At 39.2% G+C, this 17757-nt stretch overlaps 1 protein-coding gene and 2 long non-coding RNA genes across 3 annotated transcripts; all 3 read left to right on the plus strand.

The window, feature by feature from the left end:
* Positions 1–10165: 10165 nt before the first annotated feature.
* On the plus strand, positions 10166–11535 carry LOC145421171 (uncharacterized). Its single transcript, XR_013902471.1, has 4 exons — positions 10166–10776; positions 10876–11015; positions 11151–11355; positions 11433–11535. It is a non-coding gene; the product is annotated as an uncharacterized LOC145421171 (long non-coding RNA).
* Positions 11536–11625: 90 nt separating this feature from the next.
* On the plus strand, positions 11626–14098 carry LOC113007989 (uncharacterized). The gene is made up of 4 exons (XR_003269975.2): positions 11626–11810; positions 11894–12035; positions 12120–13252; positions 13347–14098. It is a non-coding gene; the product is annotated as an uncharacterized LOC113007989 (long non-coding RNA).
* Positions 14099–14330: 232 nt separating this feature from the next.
* On the plus strand, positions 14331–16563 carry LOC145421064 (structural maintenance of chromosomes protein 5-like). Its single transcript, XM_080290821.1, has 7 exons — positions 14331–14343; positions 15399–15459; positions 15557–15607; positions 15693–15737; positions 15822–15886; positions 15963–16071; positions 16191–16563. The coding sequence occupies exons 3-7, from the start codon at positions 15599–15601 to the stop codon at positions 16458–16460; spliced, it is 498 nt and encodes a 165-aa protein (XP_080146947.1). The 5' UTR covers positions 14331–14343; positions 15399–15459; positions 15557–15598; the 3' UTR covers positions 16461–16563.
* Positions 16564–17757: the final 1194 nt, after the last annotated feature.

Consider the following 17757-nt stretch of genomic DNA (forward strand, 5'->3'; position numbering starts at 1 on the left):
TCCGCCTGAGATTCGGAAGCACTATCAGCCTCGCCGTCTCGACCCTTTTGGAGCCCTCCCCCCTCTGGTTCACTCAGCCCGGCTACCTCCCTTCTCACAGCCCCGCTCTCGGCGTTCCCTGCGAAGTTCACCTCCCCAGTCCCTCGGTTTCTTCTGGTTCCATACGTTGTTTTTTCGGCTACCCTCACGGGACACCTTTAGTTATAATAAATTTGCTTTCTTTATTACCTCCTACCCTGGTGTGTGTGTTCTGCTTCTGGGTCCAGCTTGCGCACGGAACTTCGGTTCATGACACAGGCAGCATATTTTCTAATATGCACTGGTGGTGTATCTACTGAACGACAAGTCTATCTAATCTAGAATGACGTCACCGTTTCTGACACACACACTCTCCTCTTGGTGGCATATTCAGCTCCATTCAAATGTCCTCTAAACGTGAATATGCTTGTGTTGAGGGTGACCCACTATTTTTCTTCCAACTACCACAGCGTCACATCCACTACATTGGTGCTAGCAGTCCCTCATTCACCACGACTTGCAACGTGTGCTCAAAGCATCCCAAACTTGTAACTCCTTGCTGATCCATTACCTTTGCTGGCATTGTCTTGCAAAATAACGTAGATTTAATTCTTCGAATTTTTTCTTTCCAACATTTCCTCCATAGCTGTAGAGATGGACTCTCCTGAGTGCTAACCATGAAACTGTTTAGTCTGCAACACTGCTTTTTTATAGTGTAAAAGTAAAACTTGAGTCTGTCAATTGTGTGGTCAGACTTAGAAATGACGATGGACAGACGTCCAAGATCCCAATATCAGTTGTTAAGTTTAACGTGGGAATACTTTCCAAACATTCAGAGAGGAAATTAGACAACTGCTTGTACATCTCTGGGATAGCTTGCTTGGAGATGAAATGGCAGTTTGGCAACACCAAATGCTCCATTAAGCCTTGAAAACCAGCATTTTCCACAGCAGAAAGGGTATGGTCATCAAGCACTATAAAATCAACAATTTTCTCTGTTATCAGCTTTGCTTTGTTGCTTTCTGGAGGGAGTTTCTCACGCTTCTGAATGGTTTCCAAAAGTGCTTGTTGATACAGTACCTTTTTTGTTCTCAGCATTGGAGGCCTGGATAAATTCCATGTATTCCTTTCCTTAGTGTTTCTGCAAGTGTTTAATTATGTTAGTGGTGTTAAAGTTCCCAACACTGCTGCCATCATGAAACATTTGCATTGCATAAGTCAGACTCTGCGGTCTTGCTCTTTTTTTTCTGAAGTAACTCCACACCGCTGACATGCCAACAGGTCTCAAACACAACAACATGTGTGAGACCATGCGATGTTGCAAGTTTTGTGAAGCGCTTTTTTGACATTTAATGGGTCAGGTTACATTTCTTATTTCATCCCAATATCCGATCCAGTAATTTGGGCCAGGATCGGACTGTATATCAGATTGGTACATCCCTTCTATTAACACCTCCAATCAGGAGCTCAGCCTGTAACCACTATCAGTGAGTGTTTTGTGTCTGTGTTGGGTCCACCACTTTGACTAGTCATCAGACAAATACATAAATGACTGAAATAAAAGTCTGGACATAAATACTGTACAACAGCACACAACTAATAATTTGGGGCTCTATACCACTGCCACATAATCATTTATCCCATCATTCAGATCATGGCTGCCATCTTTGAGCCTTGTTCAGCTAGTGGTTTCTTCCTGTTTTTCTTTCCCACTGTTTCCAAGTGTTTGCTCAAATGGGTCTTTGTTTAACTTACAATATAAAGCGCCTTGGAGTGACTGTTGTGATTTGGTGCTATGTAGATAAAACTGAATTTGTTGTATCTCAGTCATCACAACAACATTTGATTGTTGTGTTGGCTCGGACACGGCAGATTTGAAATGTGAATTACACGTAAATACAAAGAGAGGTAAAAACTAACAACAATGAAAAAATGGAGTTCCTGGTGTTATCCATCATAGTGTGAACTTTCAAATTAACAAAGACACAGTTGGGGCGTATACTAGGCTGGATACAAGAGGGAAATGTCAAGCCACAAACTCACACACCATTCTTCAAGTTTTCTGCTGTGTGATATAAAAGGAAAACTTGCACAATTCCCATTTTTGATGACTATTCTACAGAAAAAGTCTGCCTGATAGTAACATAATGATTATGGTTGACTAATGACCCTTGGATACAGATTTTTTTTCAGTAACAAAACATTGAGTTTGCTGCAAGTGAGTGACAAGTATGCCCAACAAAATGAAAATAACAGAAAAGGGTGACTGAATTATAGGGAAAAAATGCATATGGACTGTGGAGGGTTTATGCTTGAGCTTCCACAATCCCACAATTCAACACTGCAGGAGAAGGAAATAGTCTCACTCCTGGGCAGGGGAACAATTAAGATTATCCCTCAGCTGGAGACTCAGAGAGGCTTTTTCTCTAGTGTTTTTTTTTGCTGTGTTGGAGGAAGAAATCAGAAACTCACCTTCATAATCACCAAATCATTCTTAGAAATTTTCATTCACTAAAAACAAAAGAAACAACAAAAACACTCTCACTATTTTTCATATCTCAATTGAAGAACTTCTGATGAAGGATAAGGAAATCGAAAAAAACAAAAGCAAGTCACTCATAACGCTCACTGTAACAGATCAGGCATACATACAGTGCATACTGTCAGTAAGGAAAATAATCATGCACAAATGCAGTATTCTTCTCTTGTAAGATGATAAAATCAAATAAAATTTCCATCAAGACTTAAGTGCTACAAATTCACAAGTAAATAAGCTGCTAGAGATAGCAGTGCAATTAGTGCCTTTTTTGTGAACACTGGGGACAGAGTCACTGCTTAAATACACTTTCTAAAACCCATGTTTTCAATGATGCTATAAAAACATTTTGCAAGGGGCCCATTGAGATGCTTCACATCTGTACTTGAACATGACAACCCACTAACTTTCTGTCATCACTCATTTTAAATGTCAGCATGGCGGATCCCACAGCACGGCTGCTCTTATTAACCTGTGTTTTTCTTCCTTTGTCAGACGATGTTTTGATCATGAGATAATGATTTCATTTGGAGCGTCAGTGCCTTGGAAATGACAGCTGGTTAACACACACGTGTATTTACATCTCAGGGTGTATCTTTGTGGATATTTCCATGCAGTTTTTCTTCTTTTGTTTCTGCTGGAAAGCTGTGCTGCAGGTTATATTTTATTAATGCTTACGAGGCCTGCTGTAGGTGAAGTGTGTAACGTACATAGGACTTCTGCACAGAGCAGCAGGCAACTATATGAGGAAGTAAAAGGTTTATTGTCATTTGCTTAAACTTAAAGTGACCAAGATAACAGAACAGCCTGTGTCTCGATTAAAGTCTGGAAAGTGCATTAACCAGGTGGGAATATGAATGTTTATACTGTAAACTTTCATTTTAAAATTGTTCATGTCAGTTTAACTTTAAATTCCAGCTTTCACTTGAGATTTTATGGTACATGCAACTGCTTGTAATATAGGTGTCGGGCGACAGCAGGTGTGTTTTTCAGCGATACCACTTATGCGATGTTTGAATCCGACTCTGTGTAATTTCTCTGTGCTGCTGACACTCTCCTTTCACTTCCCTTTAGGTGAGGTAAAAAGGTGTTTTTACGCTCCAAAACAGCTGGTGAAACAAAAGGCCGTCACCACACAGACGCTCTTCAATGAAGCAGAAGCTGTTAACAGAAAATCATAATGAAGAGCATAAACCATTTGCTTTCTTTCTCCGACGATTTGCCTCATTTTCTCCTGCACTGCCTCTTTCTGTCTCCGACTCATGCGCGTAATGACTGTCAGATCTAACAACCATCTCTTTTTCATCAATATGCTTTGTTTAGCCTTTGTAGGCAAAGAAAAGCCCGTTGACAACAGCAGTGAACGCAGCTTTCGATTTGTGTTAATTGTGTTTTTGTGCTACATGCTTCTCACTAATTGTAACAAATAGTGTGTATTCTTCATTTTGTATTGGTCCATTTTGCACTCTATATAGTGGCACATCCGTAAAATGAATTAAGGGCGAGGACTTGATTTCTTTTCTCTTCCTCCTCACCACACCGAGCACGCCACAAAGCCAGGCTCAGACTCATTATTACTGCTCTTTGTGTGAGAGAACAGATCCATTATGAAGAATGATTTACTGTCCACATTAACTGTTTACGTTTCACAGCAGAGGGACTGCACCTTTGTTATTCTTTGGAAAATAGGCGAGCTGTTTATCAGTTTATTTACTTTATCAGTGCCACAAAAATCTTAAAGAAATAGCCCACATGTATGTGAAACAAGTTTATTAGAAAGAAATATGTTACACTTTTTAGGTGACATTTGGAATTATCATATTGCATTAGTTGTTTTTACACTGCTTGCAGTAAGTCCAAGTTTTCGCTGACAGGAAATGACAGAAAAGAGAACATGGGACATTAGGGGGAAAAGGCACAAGATCATTTTATGTAAAATGGTAACATGGGGTTAATGATAAAGAGGAAAGTTGTACAATGTAACAAAAGTTGCCTCAAGGTGATTTATGGTTTAAGGCGAAGAACCCACAAAAAACTGAGAAAACCCCAACATCATATAACCTCTGATGAGCAAGTCAGGGTTCATACGCCTTTTTCAGGGTCAAATTCAAGCACTTTTTAAACACTTTCAGTGTCCCTTTTCAAGCTTTTCCAGCACATGCTGCCACTGCCGACCCCCAAAAAGAATGCATGTTTCTATTCACATCACCTCAGTAAAACCATGTGAAAATTAAAACAAATCATCCTAGGTGAACTTAAATACCTTTGTTCACCTTTTGTTAAGAAATAGAAAAACAAACCACACAAAAATACTGCAAAAGGAAACTGTCACCTTATATACATAGTGTACAAACTCAAAATGCACATTTCACTTAAAAATTAAGATGTGAAAATGTGAACAAATCAACTTGTTAGAGATATTCATCTCCTGTTGACCCCCCCCAAAAAAAAAATAAAGAAATACATGTCTTCTCATCAGAAATTGATGCTTCTTTCCTGTGTGACAAAAAATAGGAGACAGGCATTTGTTTGTTGTTTGTTTGTTTTTTAAGTTAATTCCCAATAAAACGGTTTTATTGCTAACTACATTGCTGTCTGTATTATTGCTGAAGTCCTAAATGATCACCTTTAAAGTGTTTGTGCTAATAACATCATGTACAGTCAGACAGGCACAGAGAACAGCACTGACTGGGAGGCTTTGAACAGATCACATAGTTCAATTCAACATATAAGACTTTAAGAATGCACAAGCATCTACTTAAAATCTATTTAATTTATCATCTGTGATATTATTGTGTACAAATCCAATGTATTTTGTTCATCTCCCTTAAATAAACAGGCAGCCTTAAAGTATGAAATATTCATATACAAAAACACATAAATGTATGGCTGATAGTGCCCCACAGGCCTCAGTGTGAGCTTGAAGACATTTATAATGTTTAAGTAGTTTAATGTGCAGATGACGATAAACACATTTTGAATGAAAGCCGGGGAACTTTGGTAGCACAGAAACAAGTGGCTATTCTTTGTGACCATATGGATCACTCATATTACCATTATTTCAAATACTCAAAAAATCTGGGGTCCAGGGTATAATTGGCCGTTTTTGACTTGTTTTAATCAATTTTAAATCATGCTTTTTATTTGTTTTTGTTTCTAATGTCTCTGTAAAGCACTTTGAATCACCTTGTTGTTGAATTCTGCTATACAAATAAATTTGCCTTGCCTTGCCTTGCCTTACTTTTGATTTGGCCTCTATATTTCACCTTTATCTTGCCAATCTGTTAATTTCTCATTTTGACAAACTGTATCAGCACAATTTATCTAAATTCAGACAATATTTAGATATATTTAAGTAGAAAGTGAAATTTTTAACTGTAAAAACCACAAGCATGTTTAACGAATCATTTTCATAACTTGAAATGCAAATAGAAATTGTACATTTTTAAAAATATGCACAAGTTCTGTAAACAACAAAGTTATATGGTACTATTTACCTAAAAATGCAGCCAAGGCTCAGACTTTTTTTATATAACCATTTAAATCTATTTGCAGAACAATCAGGTGTTCTGCATCAAATAAGAAGGCACACAAATTATTTATGCAACGCCAAAAAATAGTTTGTGTCCACTCTAACACAGATGAGAACAGCACAGGGATAAATCAGCAGGTGTGTCACTCAGCGTTTACACTGTAATCTGTCTTTGATGGCTTTTTCCAAACACGGTAAACGTCACAAATCTCTCATATATCAAAACTGTCTTTCTCTCTCTTTTGCTCACTCCTAAAACTTCCCCCTCTTCCCAAACAACCAAATGCCACATGTTGCCATATCATTTTTTGATTGGTTGACATGGTACATTTTTCCACCAATAGGGAAGGAGTGTTTTTTCTTTTTTCACCAATAACTGTTGTTTTTCACTCACAAGCAAAGCGTGTCTGCCAGCGCTTTCCTTAGAAAACGCCATTTTTACCGTTTCTTCCCGGAGGAAACGCCACTGTTTTATTAAACACAAAAAACACCAGTTTTACGTGGCCTATCAACACAATTTAAAAACTGGTATATAGTTTGAAGTCCACACGTTCGACCCAAGTTGAAATGGAGATTCTGGGTCCGTTGACCCCAGAGGGCTAACCAGAAAGCCTTAAGTTAGCTAGTTATGTATCAGGCTAATGTTTAAAGCTTTCACTTGAGTAAATTAACTCATATTACTGCTAAGTAATGTTAGCTAAGTTCACAGCATATTCCATAATAGCGCTGCCATACTGCATCACACTCAGTACATTTCAATCATTTCTCCAGCAAGTTTGACAGATAGCAAAATAATAATAATAATTTTTTAAAAATAGCATGTGTAACGTACACGTACTGGAAAATTATTTACTAGGACTCACCTATCATGCGACTGGAGAGCGCAAACTCCGCCATTGTTGTTTTCCATCAAACACGCATGGATACCGTGGAAGTCTTGCAAGTTGATCGCAAAGGTTGGTTAAGTCTTTCTTAAATAAATTTGCCGTTAGTGATTTCATAATTCTAGGAATCGTCTAGTTTTATTACAATGATCATGTTGCCACTTTTTTTGCGTTACAACAACATTCCTCCTTATTTTAATGTTTTTTCATCGTGCTCCATGGCAGAGAAACACACAGATATGCTTTTTCCTGGGCCTGGTTTCAGTAAGAGAGCTGGATTAACGGCTTCTGTGGGCGAGAAGAAGCAAAAAACACATTTTGCATTAGAGTATGATTTATTGTTGGCGTCAGAGATGCGAAATAACGAATACTTCAATACTGTACTTAAGTAGAATTTTCTGGTATCTTTACTTTACTCCTGTACTTTTTTGTGCCTACTGTATACTTCTTTATACTTCTACTTCTCACATTTTAGCACGCGTATCTGTACTTTGTAATCCGTACATTTGTAAATCAGCCCCCCGCACGCGTGCTTTGGACGCAAGATTACTTCAAAATTTTGTACATAAATTATATTTTAGACCCTGTACTTCTTACTTCGACTTGACTAAAAAGTCGAGTCGGTGCTTTTTAAACAGAGGTATCTAAACTGTAGTAAGGAACGTGTGTACTTGTTGTGACACCTTTGGTTAGCGTCAACACTGTAAATTTCGTCACAAACAGATTTATATATTTATCAATACTTCTATTCGTCATTCTATTCTGTACAGCTTTTTTATTGCCCAGATTTTAGTTAGCCTCTGTTCAATTGACTGTTATATGTCAATAGAAACATGTCTCACAAATTAAAGTGTCTTGTAAAATATTTGTGGGGGTTTTTTCAAGGATTTTCTTCCCAAATCTATTACATGCCAACTGTAAATTGTTATTTCTGCTAAAACCTTAACTTAAATGTATATATGGTGTTTATCTGTTTCTCTCTCTGTTTTAGATGCACTTATCAATCTGGAATTCGGGCTTAAAGCCAGAATTGCAGGAATGCAACACGTGTTGCAGAGGACTCTTTCACTGCCCTTTGTGCCCCACTTTCAGCCCTACTGTCAGGGCAAAGATTGAGGAGCATCTAAGTGTGCATATAAAAAATGCTTTGCCTTTCAAAGGTATGTTTGTATTAAATATACTTTATAGTTATAAATATGCACTTTTTTAAGCACTTCTGCAGTATCTTTGTTGACTTAAAAGTTGCTGTTGATATTGTACAGTTCAGTTCATTCATCTGCAACAAAAATAGTGTTTTTATAAAATATATTTTTATTTACTTTTCACCACTTTCCTAGACATAACTTTTTTGATCCATACCATTTAACTTTCATTATTGAGGTTGGCTTGGATGTTTTTGTTAACATGTACAATCTGATTGTTAGACAAATTGATTGCATTCTATACAACTACATTTAAATTACATCTGTTTGTTTATTTGTTTGTTTTTTTCTCTTACAGATAAAATGATATGCCGGTGCAGGCTGCCTTGTAGGACAATAGGACACTTTCACTGCCCTGTCTGTAAGATTACAATCATACGGCGTGGGGATATGGCAAGGCATTTATTGTCTTGTCAGCATTCTTCAATACCAAGTCAGCCACCATTATCAGGACTGCTTCCCGCTAGGGCTGCCACGATTAGTCGACTAGTCACGATTATGTCGACTATTAAAATCGTCGACGACTAATTTAATAGTCGACGCATCGTTTGAAGCTTTGTAAGATCACAAAGGACGCAGGAATGAGTAGTAGGATTTAAGAGTGTAATAACGGACTGAAACAGAAGATGGCAGCACTGCATGTACAAGGATGCCAGCTGCCGTTAAACCCCGAAGAAGAAGAAGCTGTGTCCCAGAATTCATAGCGCAGCCCAGCGCAGTTGTCGACAATGGCGGCAGCTAGTTAGTTTTAACTTTACTCTTATTATTCTTTCTGGGTCACAAAATAAACGTTTAACATATTTTCAGGCGAGAATGTAGCTGTGTAAACCTCAAATATCTGCTCAGTTTATCAAGACACCACATATTTTCAAAAGCGCTCCGACGTTTTCGGAGATGTCTGTTACCCACTAGCTCGTTAGCTAGGCGGGGGCAAGGCTAACTAGAGCCGTGAGAACACCGGACTCCCGGCAAATCGTTTTCAAACCCACCGCCGTCTTTCGCTAGTCAGGTTAAACATATATATAAGTCACTTAGATAACTTAAAAATGTTATTGTTTGGCTTTCTTTAGTATTTTATTTGTTCCTGAGTAAATCGGTTTGGCTGAGATTAAAGTTATAGTTTTTGCACAGCTAAAACTGTCAAGCAGACAGCTGATTATCAGAAGTGTGAGACGCTGGAGAATATACTCCGGTGTCCTGTTATATTTTAGAAAGCAAGGAGTTTATTAAACTTCACCGAAACAATCTGCAAATTTCATTAAAAATTAATAAACTACCATCTTGTCTTTATTTTTAGTTAGCACAAACACTTCAAGCTGTAAGCTAATGATAGTTATATAAGACCAGATGCTGCTGGTGCAATAAGCTGTACGCTGTACGTCCAATGGATGATGATCTGATTAGTCGACTAATCGCAAAAATAATCGGTGACTAGTCGACTATCAAAATAATCGTTTGTGGCAGCCCTACTTCCCGCTGAACTCTCCGAGGAGACCCGTATTCCTCCGGCAGTACTCTTCGAGGAGCCCCGTCTCCCCCCCAAGGTTTTGTCTTTGGGATCTGAACCATTTTCTGAGTCTTTGTTAGAACATTCATATGCTCTACCCTCTATGTTCAATAAAACTGCAGCTGATGGAAAGTCCATGAAAATGACATGCCCTCACTGTGGCCTTGCTCTTCGTACCAAAAACTACAAGGCTCACATGATGAGGAAGCACTCCAACCAATCAATAGATGTTTGCCTGGCCAGTCATCTGCAGTGTGTTTGTGTAGATGAAACTAAAGGGTTATTTGCTGTGCAGAGAACTGGCCATGGGTTTTCTGTGCCAGTTCACGTTCAGAGGAAAACATGGGGGATGTCTCACAATATTAGATGTGAGCTTGAGGATTGTCAGCAATACCAGTTGCTGGCCCAGCGGAGCGGACTAGGCTTCAGTTTATGTGAGCACCATCGCTCACTAGATTACTGCCGAGAAACTGTAAAGGAGGTTTTTCTTCAAGAGCACATTGTGATGGAAATGGTGGACCTTAAATTTTTTGGAGAGGCCAAAGCTGCTACATGCATAAAGAGACAGAAAGCTGCCCAGATGGCACATGCTCCACTTTGTGTGAGGGTGGATTTTGGTGGATCCTCAACACAGATCTGTTTGTCTGTATTTGAGCCGGAAATACACAGTTTCTGCCGTCTTGGCAGAATATTTGTGACTTACAATGCTCTGAGGAACACCTGGCATTGTGCTTGTGCAAAGCCTCGAATATCATGTCCTCATAAAAACATAGCTAAATGGCATCTCTTCCAGACACAGAGAGACATCTTCAAATCAACTGTACCACTATCATCAGGCACCCCATCACAGATGACTCAGGAGAGTTCTTCCTTTGAGGACAATGCTGCCGTCGAAAGGAGTATACGCTATATTTTTAAAGAGAAAAAAATACCTGGATCTCTTCCAGAAAATGTCATCTCACAGAAAATGGATCATCAGAAACAGCTCTTTCCATGTGAAACGTTGTGCCAGGTGTGCCCAGAGCACCCAAAACTTGATGAGGCTGTTCTAGTTACCAATAAAGCGAGGATTGTCAGCATGATGGGAGTGATTGAGAGTAAGTTTTAATGAATAAGATTAAACATCAGTGTGAAATAATTAGTTATAATTGTTCCTATACTAATGTTTTGACATTAATGTGATTTGTCTTTAACAGATGTTTCAACACACCATAGATCGTGTCCTCGGTGCCACATGGTCTACAGGTACCAGGAGTGGACAGATGGGCTTCACAACTTTGACAACCATGTTGTTTTGTCTCTTGAACTTTGCCTTTTTTTGAGAGAAAATCTGCAGGTGAGGATCACAAAAATAAAATATACTCATCTGAAGATTGCTTTAAAAATGTGTTTGTGTCATTATGATATTTTGGTGCCCAAATTTAAATATCTGTGTAATCATAGTCTTCTTCACCCTATTGTCATATTACAGAACCATGTATCTGCTTCAAGGGTCATTGACTCATTGGAGGGCTTAAGAAGAGTGAAGTTTCCTTCTCGGGATACCATTTTCCATGCTTATTGCCATTTTGAGGCTTTGACTGACGCAGAATACATGTACTCCTGCATAAACTGTGGGTTTCACCCCCCTGTGGTAGTTATGGACTTACACAGAAAAGGGGTGTTCAAGTTAGCAGGTAAGTTTAATGTACATTTGTGTATATAGTTCATTGTGTACATTATGTGCATGTTTTTATGAGTCAATTTATTATAGTGAGTGACCTCAAAGCCCCAGAAGACTTCAATGGTGAACATGACATTGAAGGTTTTTGGAACTCTATTCACCTGGAAATGATAAGCCGTGGGTTTTTTCCAAGTGAGTGATGGCAAAAACTTTTTGAAAGTCATTCAGTGTTTTAAAGTAATTTAGATTGTAATTAAAAACATGCCATTTTCTGTAGGCGGTGTGAAGAATCCATTTTCTGTTCCACCAAGTTACACGCACTGGGCACCATGGATCGGGAGTGAAACTCGAACAAGTGACATTGTGCTTAACACAGAGTTTAAAAAAGTAGGAACAAGCTCTTCACATGAAGCAAAGCTTAGCAGTGTCACAGAAGACCGTCTGTTGGATGAACTTGCCAAACAAAAGGTAACATTGCTTTGAAGTTTTCAGAATATGTGACATAAAGTTCTGGGGTTGTTCCATTTACAGTTTTTCCTAATTGCTGTCAGGTTGGAGTGGTAAGAAAATTGTGTAAAGCATGCAACATCGACTCCAAAGGCTCCCGCTTTGATCTCATCACCAGACTGAGGGAGAAGATGAAGAGCAGGCAGACATATGATAAGGTCTTTCAAAGCATATGGGGTGCCTCTGGTAAGCATCACTTAGCGATTATTAGAAGTAGCATTAAAAAATGTAATTACAATTACAAACAACTTTTTAAATCTTTGCTTGCAGGAGGATGGTCTGTAATACTATGTCCACATGGCATTGTATACAGTGTTAAATTTAATCTTCGTGCTGAAAGTCCCCGGGATTTTGCTGACCTTCTCCTGTCCTGGAAGCACATGCCAAACGTCTGTGTTTACGATTTTGCGAGGGGTTTGGCAGCACACACCAATTTGCGGGTTCCTGATAAACTGCCATTTCATCCACATGAAGGTCGACTTGCTGAGCCCACTGAGGAAAATGTCAAGGCTGCACAGGATGGAAGCCTGAAAGTGAATCTTCCATGGCTACATGAAAGGATGGATAGTGTAAATGAAAATCCTCATCCTGTCACTGGATCATCTGACCATTATGTCCTGTATGACAGATTTCATGAGGGAAATACAAAAGATCCCAAGGACATATTACGCAGAATTCAACTTGTCCCGGAGCTGAAAGGCTGGCTGAACAGTCAAGTTGTTGAACAGTTCTTTGCAAACATGAGGAAAAGCAATTACTTTTTAAGTAATATGAGTCCATCCACACATGTGTTTCTGATGAGAAATATAAATCATCATTATAACACTGTCACCAACAAGAAACTTCTGGAGAGGCAGCTAAGACATGGTCGACTTGGAAAGATCAATATCTCATTGTCAGCACTGGGTCAAGCTGTCGTAGGTAAGTACATGCATTGTGTCATGACCAGAACGCTACCATTGTTTACATGTTAGGTTTGTTCCTATCTGTGTGTATATTCTTTTCTTTGCGTACCTAGCCCCACTGGTGTGCAATAAACCCAGAGAAATCACAGAAACGGTGTTGAACCCAGCACCTTCAGCGTCTGGTGACACTGGTAAAATTTCTTATTTTGAATAGTGATTCTCATATATAGGTGAAATAATAATCTTGCATTCATTATCTTGTTGTAGTTGATGGCTCATAAAAGAATTTGTTACATGCTGTTTCAAATGAATTTCCTTATAGAAATCCCTATAGAACCTCAGGAAAGAGTTGACAACAAGAAAGCCAATAAAAGGTCAACAGATGCAACTTTTCCTGACCTGTGTGGACCACCGTGCGAAGCTCTGACAAAGCCTGAGAACATTTTGGCCAGCCGTTCATCATGGTGTTTTGTACCGCACCCTGGCCAACAACAGCTTGTATGTTAAAGTTTTCAGATGTCGCAAAGTGCAACTTTTAGTGCTTATCTGATTTGGTCATCCACAGTCTATGACACCTATCTGTTTTTTTTAGCTCAACTATGTTCTGGACATCAGCAGACCCAAAGATGAGCTGATTGTTGAAACGTCTTCTGGATGCCTCACGCGGTCAGATCTTTGGACACTGGGTTTAAACAAAGAAATGGAATCGACTGTAAGTATTTTTTTTCTACGAATATGAAAAAATAAAGTGTACATTCATTGTTATCATGATTTTTTCTGTTTCAGATTGGAAATGGCTGTTTCGAGCTTATCACTAAAATTGTTCAGTCAAAGGTACTGTATGTTGTATATGATGATTGTCAAGCTTTAATTGAAAGAGTTGTTGTTTTAAATGTTTTTTTTTTTTTTAACATTCTAGGGGATAAGCATTTACATAGAAAATCTGTATGTCACCCGGACTTGGCTTGCACCCTATGGCTGTGATCCACTGCAGTCCTTTCCTGTAAGTGTACCGTCCTTTAAAGAAACAAGCAAGTAATCAAAATGATTTTTTTTTATAACTTTGGTGCGAGTTCATATACAGGATACTTAAAAATACAATTCTGTTTCAGACTGATGCTCAGAGGATGGACATCATAGTTCTCCCTCTCTGGACACCTGCACAGCAAAATCTCCAGTGTAAAATTAACAGTAGAGAGTGTCTATATGGGTCCACACCTCTGAGTGTTAAATACAACACTGTTGAGTGTTAAATTAACACTTTTGACAGTGTTATATGTTTAAAAGTAACCTAGTCAGTTTTGAAGATTAACAATGGCTAACACTGAGAAGTGCTGATTTTCTAACACTGGAATATTTCTAACATTTTGAGTTATTTTCCAGTGTTAGAAAATCAGCACTGCTCAGTGTTAGCCATTGTTAATCTTCAAAACTGACTAGGTTACTTTTAAACATATAACACTGTCAAAAGTGTTAATTTAACACTGAACAGTGTTGTATTTAACACTCAGAGGTGTGGACCCATATAGACACTCTCTAGTGTTAATTTAACACTGGAGATTTTGCTGTGTGGTCATTTCCAGTTGTGTGTAAGTCTTGTTTTTTGACACGTACAAACTGTTAGAATTTTGCTATGTGTCTGAGATGTATTCAAGCTTTTATGACGCAGTTTCAAAAGTCTTTGATTGTGATCGCTTGCAATGACATTGTTTTTAGGTTTGAAGTCATGGCTAACTGTCTTTTAGGTACTGAAGCCACCTAAAAGAGAAATCCTCTTTCTTGACCCATTATACACCAAGGCAGGATTTGGTGACCAACAATATGTTTCACTTTTGAGGTCACATTTTTATAAGCATTTTTGGTTTGTTCTGGAGTTTTCAGGAACCTGTTCAGTGTTCCAGGTTAAGTGCATCCCAGATCATGTTCTGCTGATCTTGAGTGTTCACACATACAGTACACTCACATGCTTTTTCTATAAACTATATCAGCAAGTTTCTGTGTGGAGTTTGCATGTTCTCCCCGTGTTTGCGTGGGTTCCCTCCGGGTACTCCGGCTTCCTCCCACCGTCCAAAGACATGCAGCTTGTGGGGATAGGTTAATTGGATAATCCAAATTGCCACTAGGTGTAACTGTGTGAATGAATGTGAGTGCGAATGGTTGTCTGTCCCTGTGTGTTAGCCCTGCGACAGACTGGCGACCTGTCCAGTCTGTCGCCCTATGACAGCTGGGATAGGCTCCAGCTCCCCCCGTGACCCTGAAAAGGATAAGCGGAAGCGAATGGATGGATAGATATATCAGCATGATGCTTCAACATTTTATTCTCATCTTCAAATTATGATCAAGTCAGTGATACTGTCTTTAGATGAATTTCAGACATAAATAGGGTCTTCCAGTGTTCTATTTTAACATAAAACACCATTAAAAATTAGTTTATAAAATATGCCAACCTTAACTTAAAGCTGTTAATGCTTTATTTTGACCAACTGTGAGCATGTGACTGTACTTTTTCATTTTGTTATGCTGTTTTTTGAGGTCGTGTTCCTAAGGCCTGTAGTTACAGTTGGTGCTATTAGCAATAAACATTTCACACCCATCATGATGACATCTGTTAACTTGTGAATGTAACTGTCTTTAAAAAAAAAAGGAATCTTGCAGTGAAGATCATTCCCGGGCAGTGGTCAGAAAAAAAGAGCTTTGACTTGAAGGTATGTGCTAGTTTAAGTGTATGGTGAATAATATGAATTACACTAGTCTTCTTTTAAGGGATTTTATTAACGAGCCTTTATTTTCAATGTAATACAGGGTTTTCCAAGCCAAGACTATGGAGTTGACTGTGGGATCTTCATGCTGATGGTAATTTTTCTCTTCTCTTCTTGAGATTCAGAAGCTAATTTAAGCTTGTAAAAAAAATGACATTTTTATTTTTTCTTCCAAATAGTCTGCTCTGTACGTGGCACTGGATGCTTCATTTGACTATACTATAGTAAGTATTCTATTTACTTTCACAGCAATGGAGTCTTGAATCTTTTGAAAGTTGTTAAATATGTTTCATATTAATATTTTACAGTCAGACATGCCCTACTTGCGTAAATGGTGGTGCTTGCTGTTGATGGAGAACTTTGATCTCAGGAGGTATTTATATTTTGACTTCTGTTCTATGTTGTGTCAAAGTTTACACACCTTAACAATATCAACATTTTCTGTTAAGCTCTGGCAAGCTATTTGCACACTGGAGAGAGGAAGCCAAAGCTGTGCTTGAAGGACAACACGTGCCCATTTTCAGACTGAAAAAGTGCAAGTTCCAGGAAGTCGGTCAGGTCAGTATTCACTTTAACCAGTAGTGTAATTACATGGTTAGTGACATTTGAATAACTGTTAAAAAACTGTTCTGCAACAGAGAAATAACTATGTTTTTATCCCCGTTTGCCTGACACAGGAGCCAGCAGTTGTTGAAGATCTGCGTCCTGCTGTGCAGTGGGTTGTCCAAAATAAGGCACTTTTCCGTGGACACGTAACAATGCCCAAATATGTGTCCTTAAATCAAGGGGACCAGCAGAGGGTCTTAAGAGACATGTCAGAGGAAGAAGACACTGGAGCAAGGGACTTGTTCCTCTTTGTTTTTCAGTTTGCAGAGGACATGGAGCTCTTTTTGAAAGCATGTGCTGATGAGCAGGGACTAAGGGTCAGTGCTATGTTTGACATGTGATGGACAAATGAAGGCACTGGCTGTGTTTGTTTGTTTGTTTGTTTAATATGTTGTTGTTGTTGTTGTTGTTTTGCGTAGTACAAAATTCCAATTAAACTTATTTCAAAATGTTGTTCACTTGATTCTGTGTCCATACTTATAATAAAGGATTACAGTGTAACAGCATTAAATCAGAATCAGAATCAGAATACTTTATTGATCCCTGGGGGAAATTATTTTTTGTTACAGTGCTCCATTTTAAACCAACATTAAGACAAGACAGACAATACACTAACTAAGAATAGTACAATATATACATATATATACATACATACATACATAAGTCACTCATAAATAAATAGTTGGAAAAGAAACGTGTAGCTGTAGCAGCAAACAGTGTGTTAAGTGGATGCGTTGTACAGGGAGATGGCCACAGGCAGGAATGATTTCCTGTGTCGTTCAGTGGTGCTTTTCGGTAATCTCAGTCTCTCACTGAACGAGCTCCTGTGACTGACCAGCATGTCATGGAGTGGGTGGGAGGTGTTATCCAACATTGTCTTTATCTTGGACAGCATCCGCCTCTCTGACACCACCTTGAGGGAGTCCAGCTCCATCCCCACAACATTGCTGGCCTTACGGATTAGTTTATTAAGTCTGTTGGCATCTGCGACCCTCAGCCTGCTCCCCCAGCATGCAACAGCATAGAGGATCGCACTGGCCACAACAGACTCATAGAAAATCCTCAGCATTTTCTGGCAGATGTTGAAGGACCTCAGTCGCCTCAAAAAATAGAGACGACTCTGGCCCTTCCTGTAAAGTGCTGTGGTGTTTTTAGCCCAGTCCAGTTTATTGTCAATGTGTACTCCAAGGTATTTATAGTCCTCCACAATGTCAACACTGACCCCCTGGATTGAAACAGGGGTCAAGTGTTTCCTGGTCTTCCTGAAGTCCACGATCAGTTCCTTGGTCTTTGCCACGTTGAGCTGCAGATGATTCTGCTCACACCACGTGACAAAGGAGTCGACCACAGCCCGGTACTCTGTCTCATCATCCCTGCTGATGCATCCAACCACCGCAGAGTCATCAGAAAACTTCTGAAGATGGCAGGTCTCTGTGCAGTGGCTGAAGTCTGTGGTGTAGAGGGTGAAGAGGAAGGGGGAGAGGACAGTCCCCTGTGGTGCCCCTGTGTTGCTAATCACCTTGTCAGACACACACTGTGGGAGACGTACATATTGTGGTCTTCCTGTCAGGTAATCAACAATCCAGGACACCAGAGAAGCATCCACCTGCATCGCTGCTAACTTATCACCCAGGAGGG

This window comes from Astatotilapia calliptera, chromosome 16 (genome assembly GCF_964374335.1).
Source record: "Astatotilapia calliptera chromosome 16, fAstCal68.1, whole genome shotgun sequence".
NCBI lineage: Eukaryota > Metazoa > Chordata > Actinopteri > Cichliformes > Cichlidae > Astatotilapia > Astatotilapia calliptera.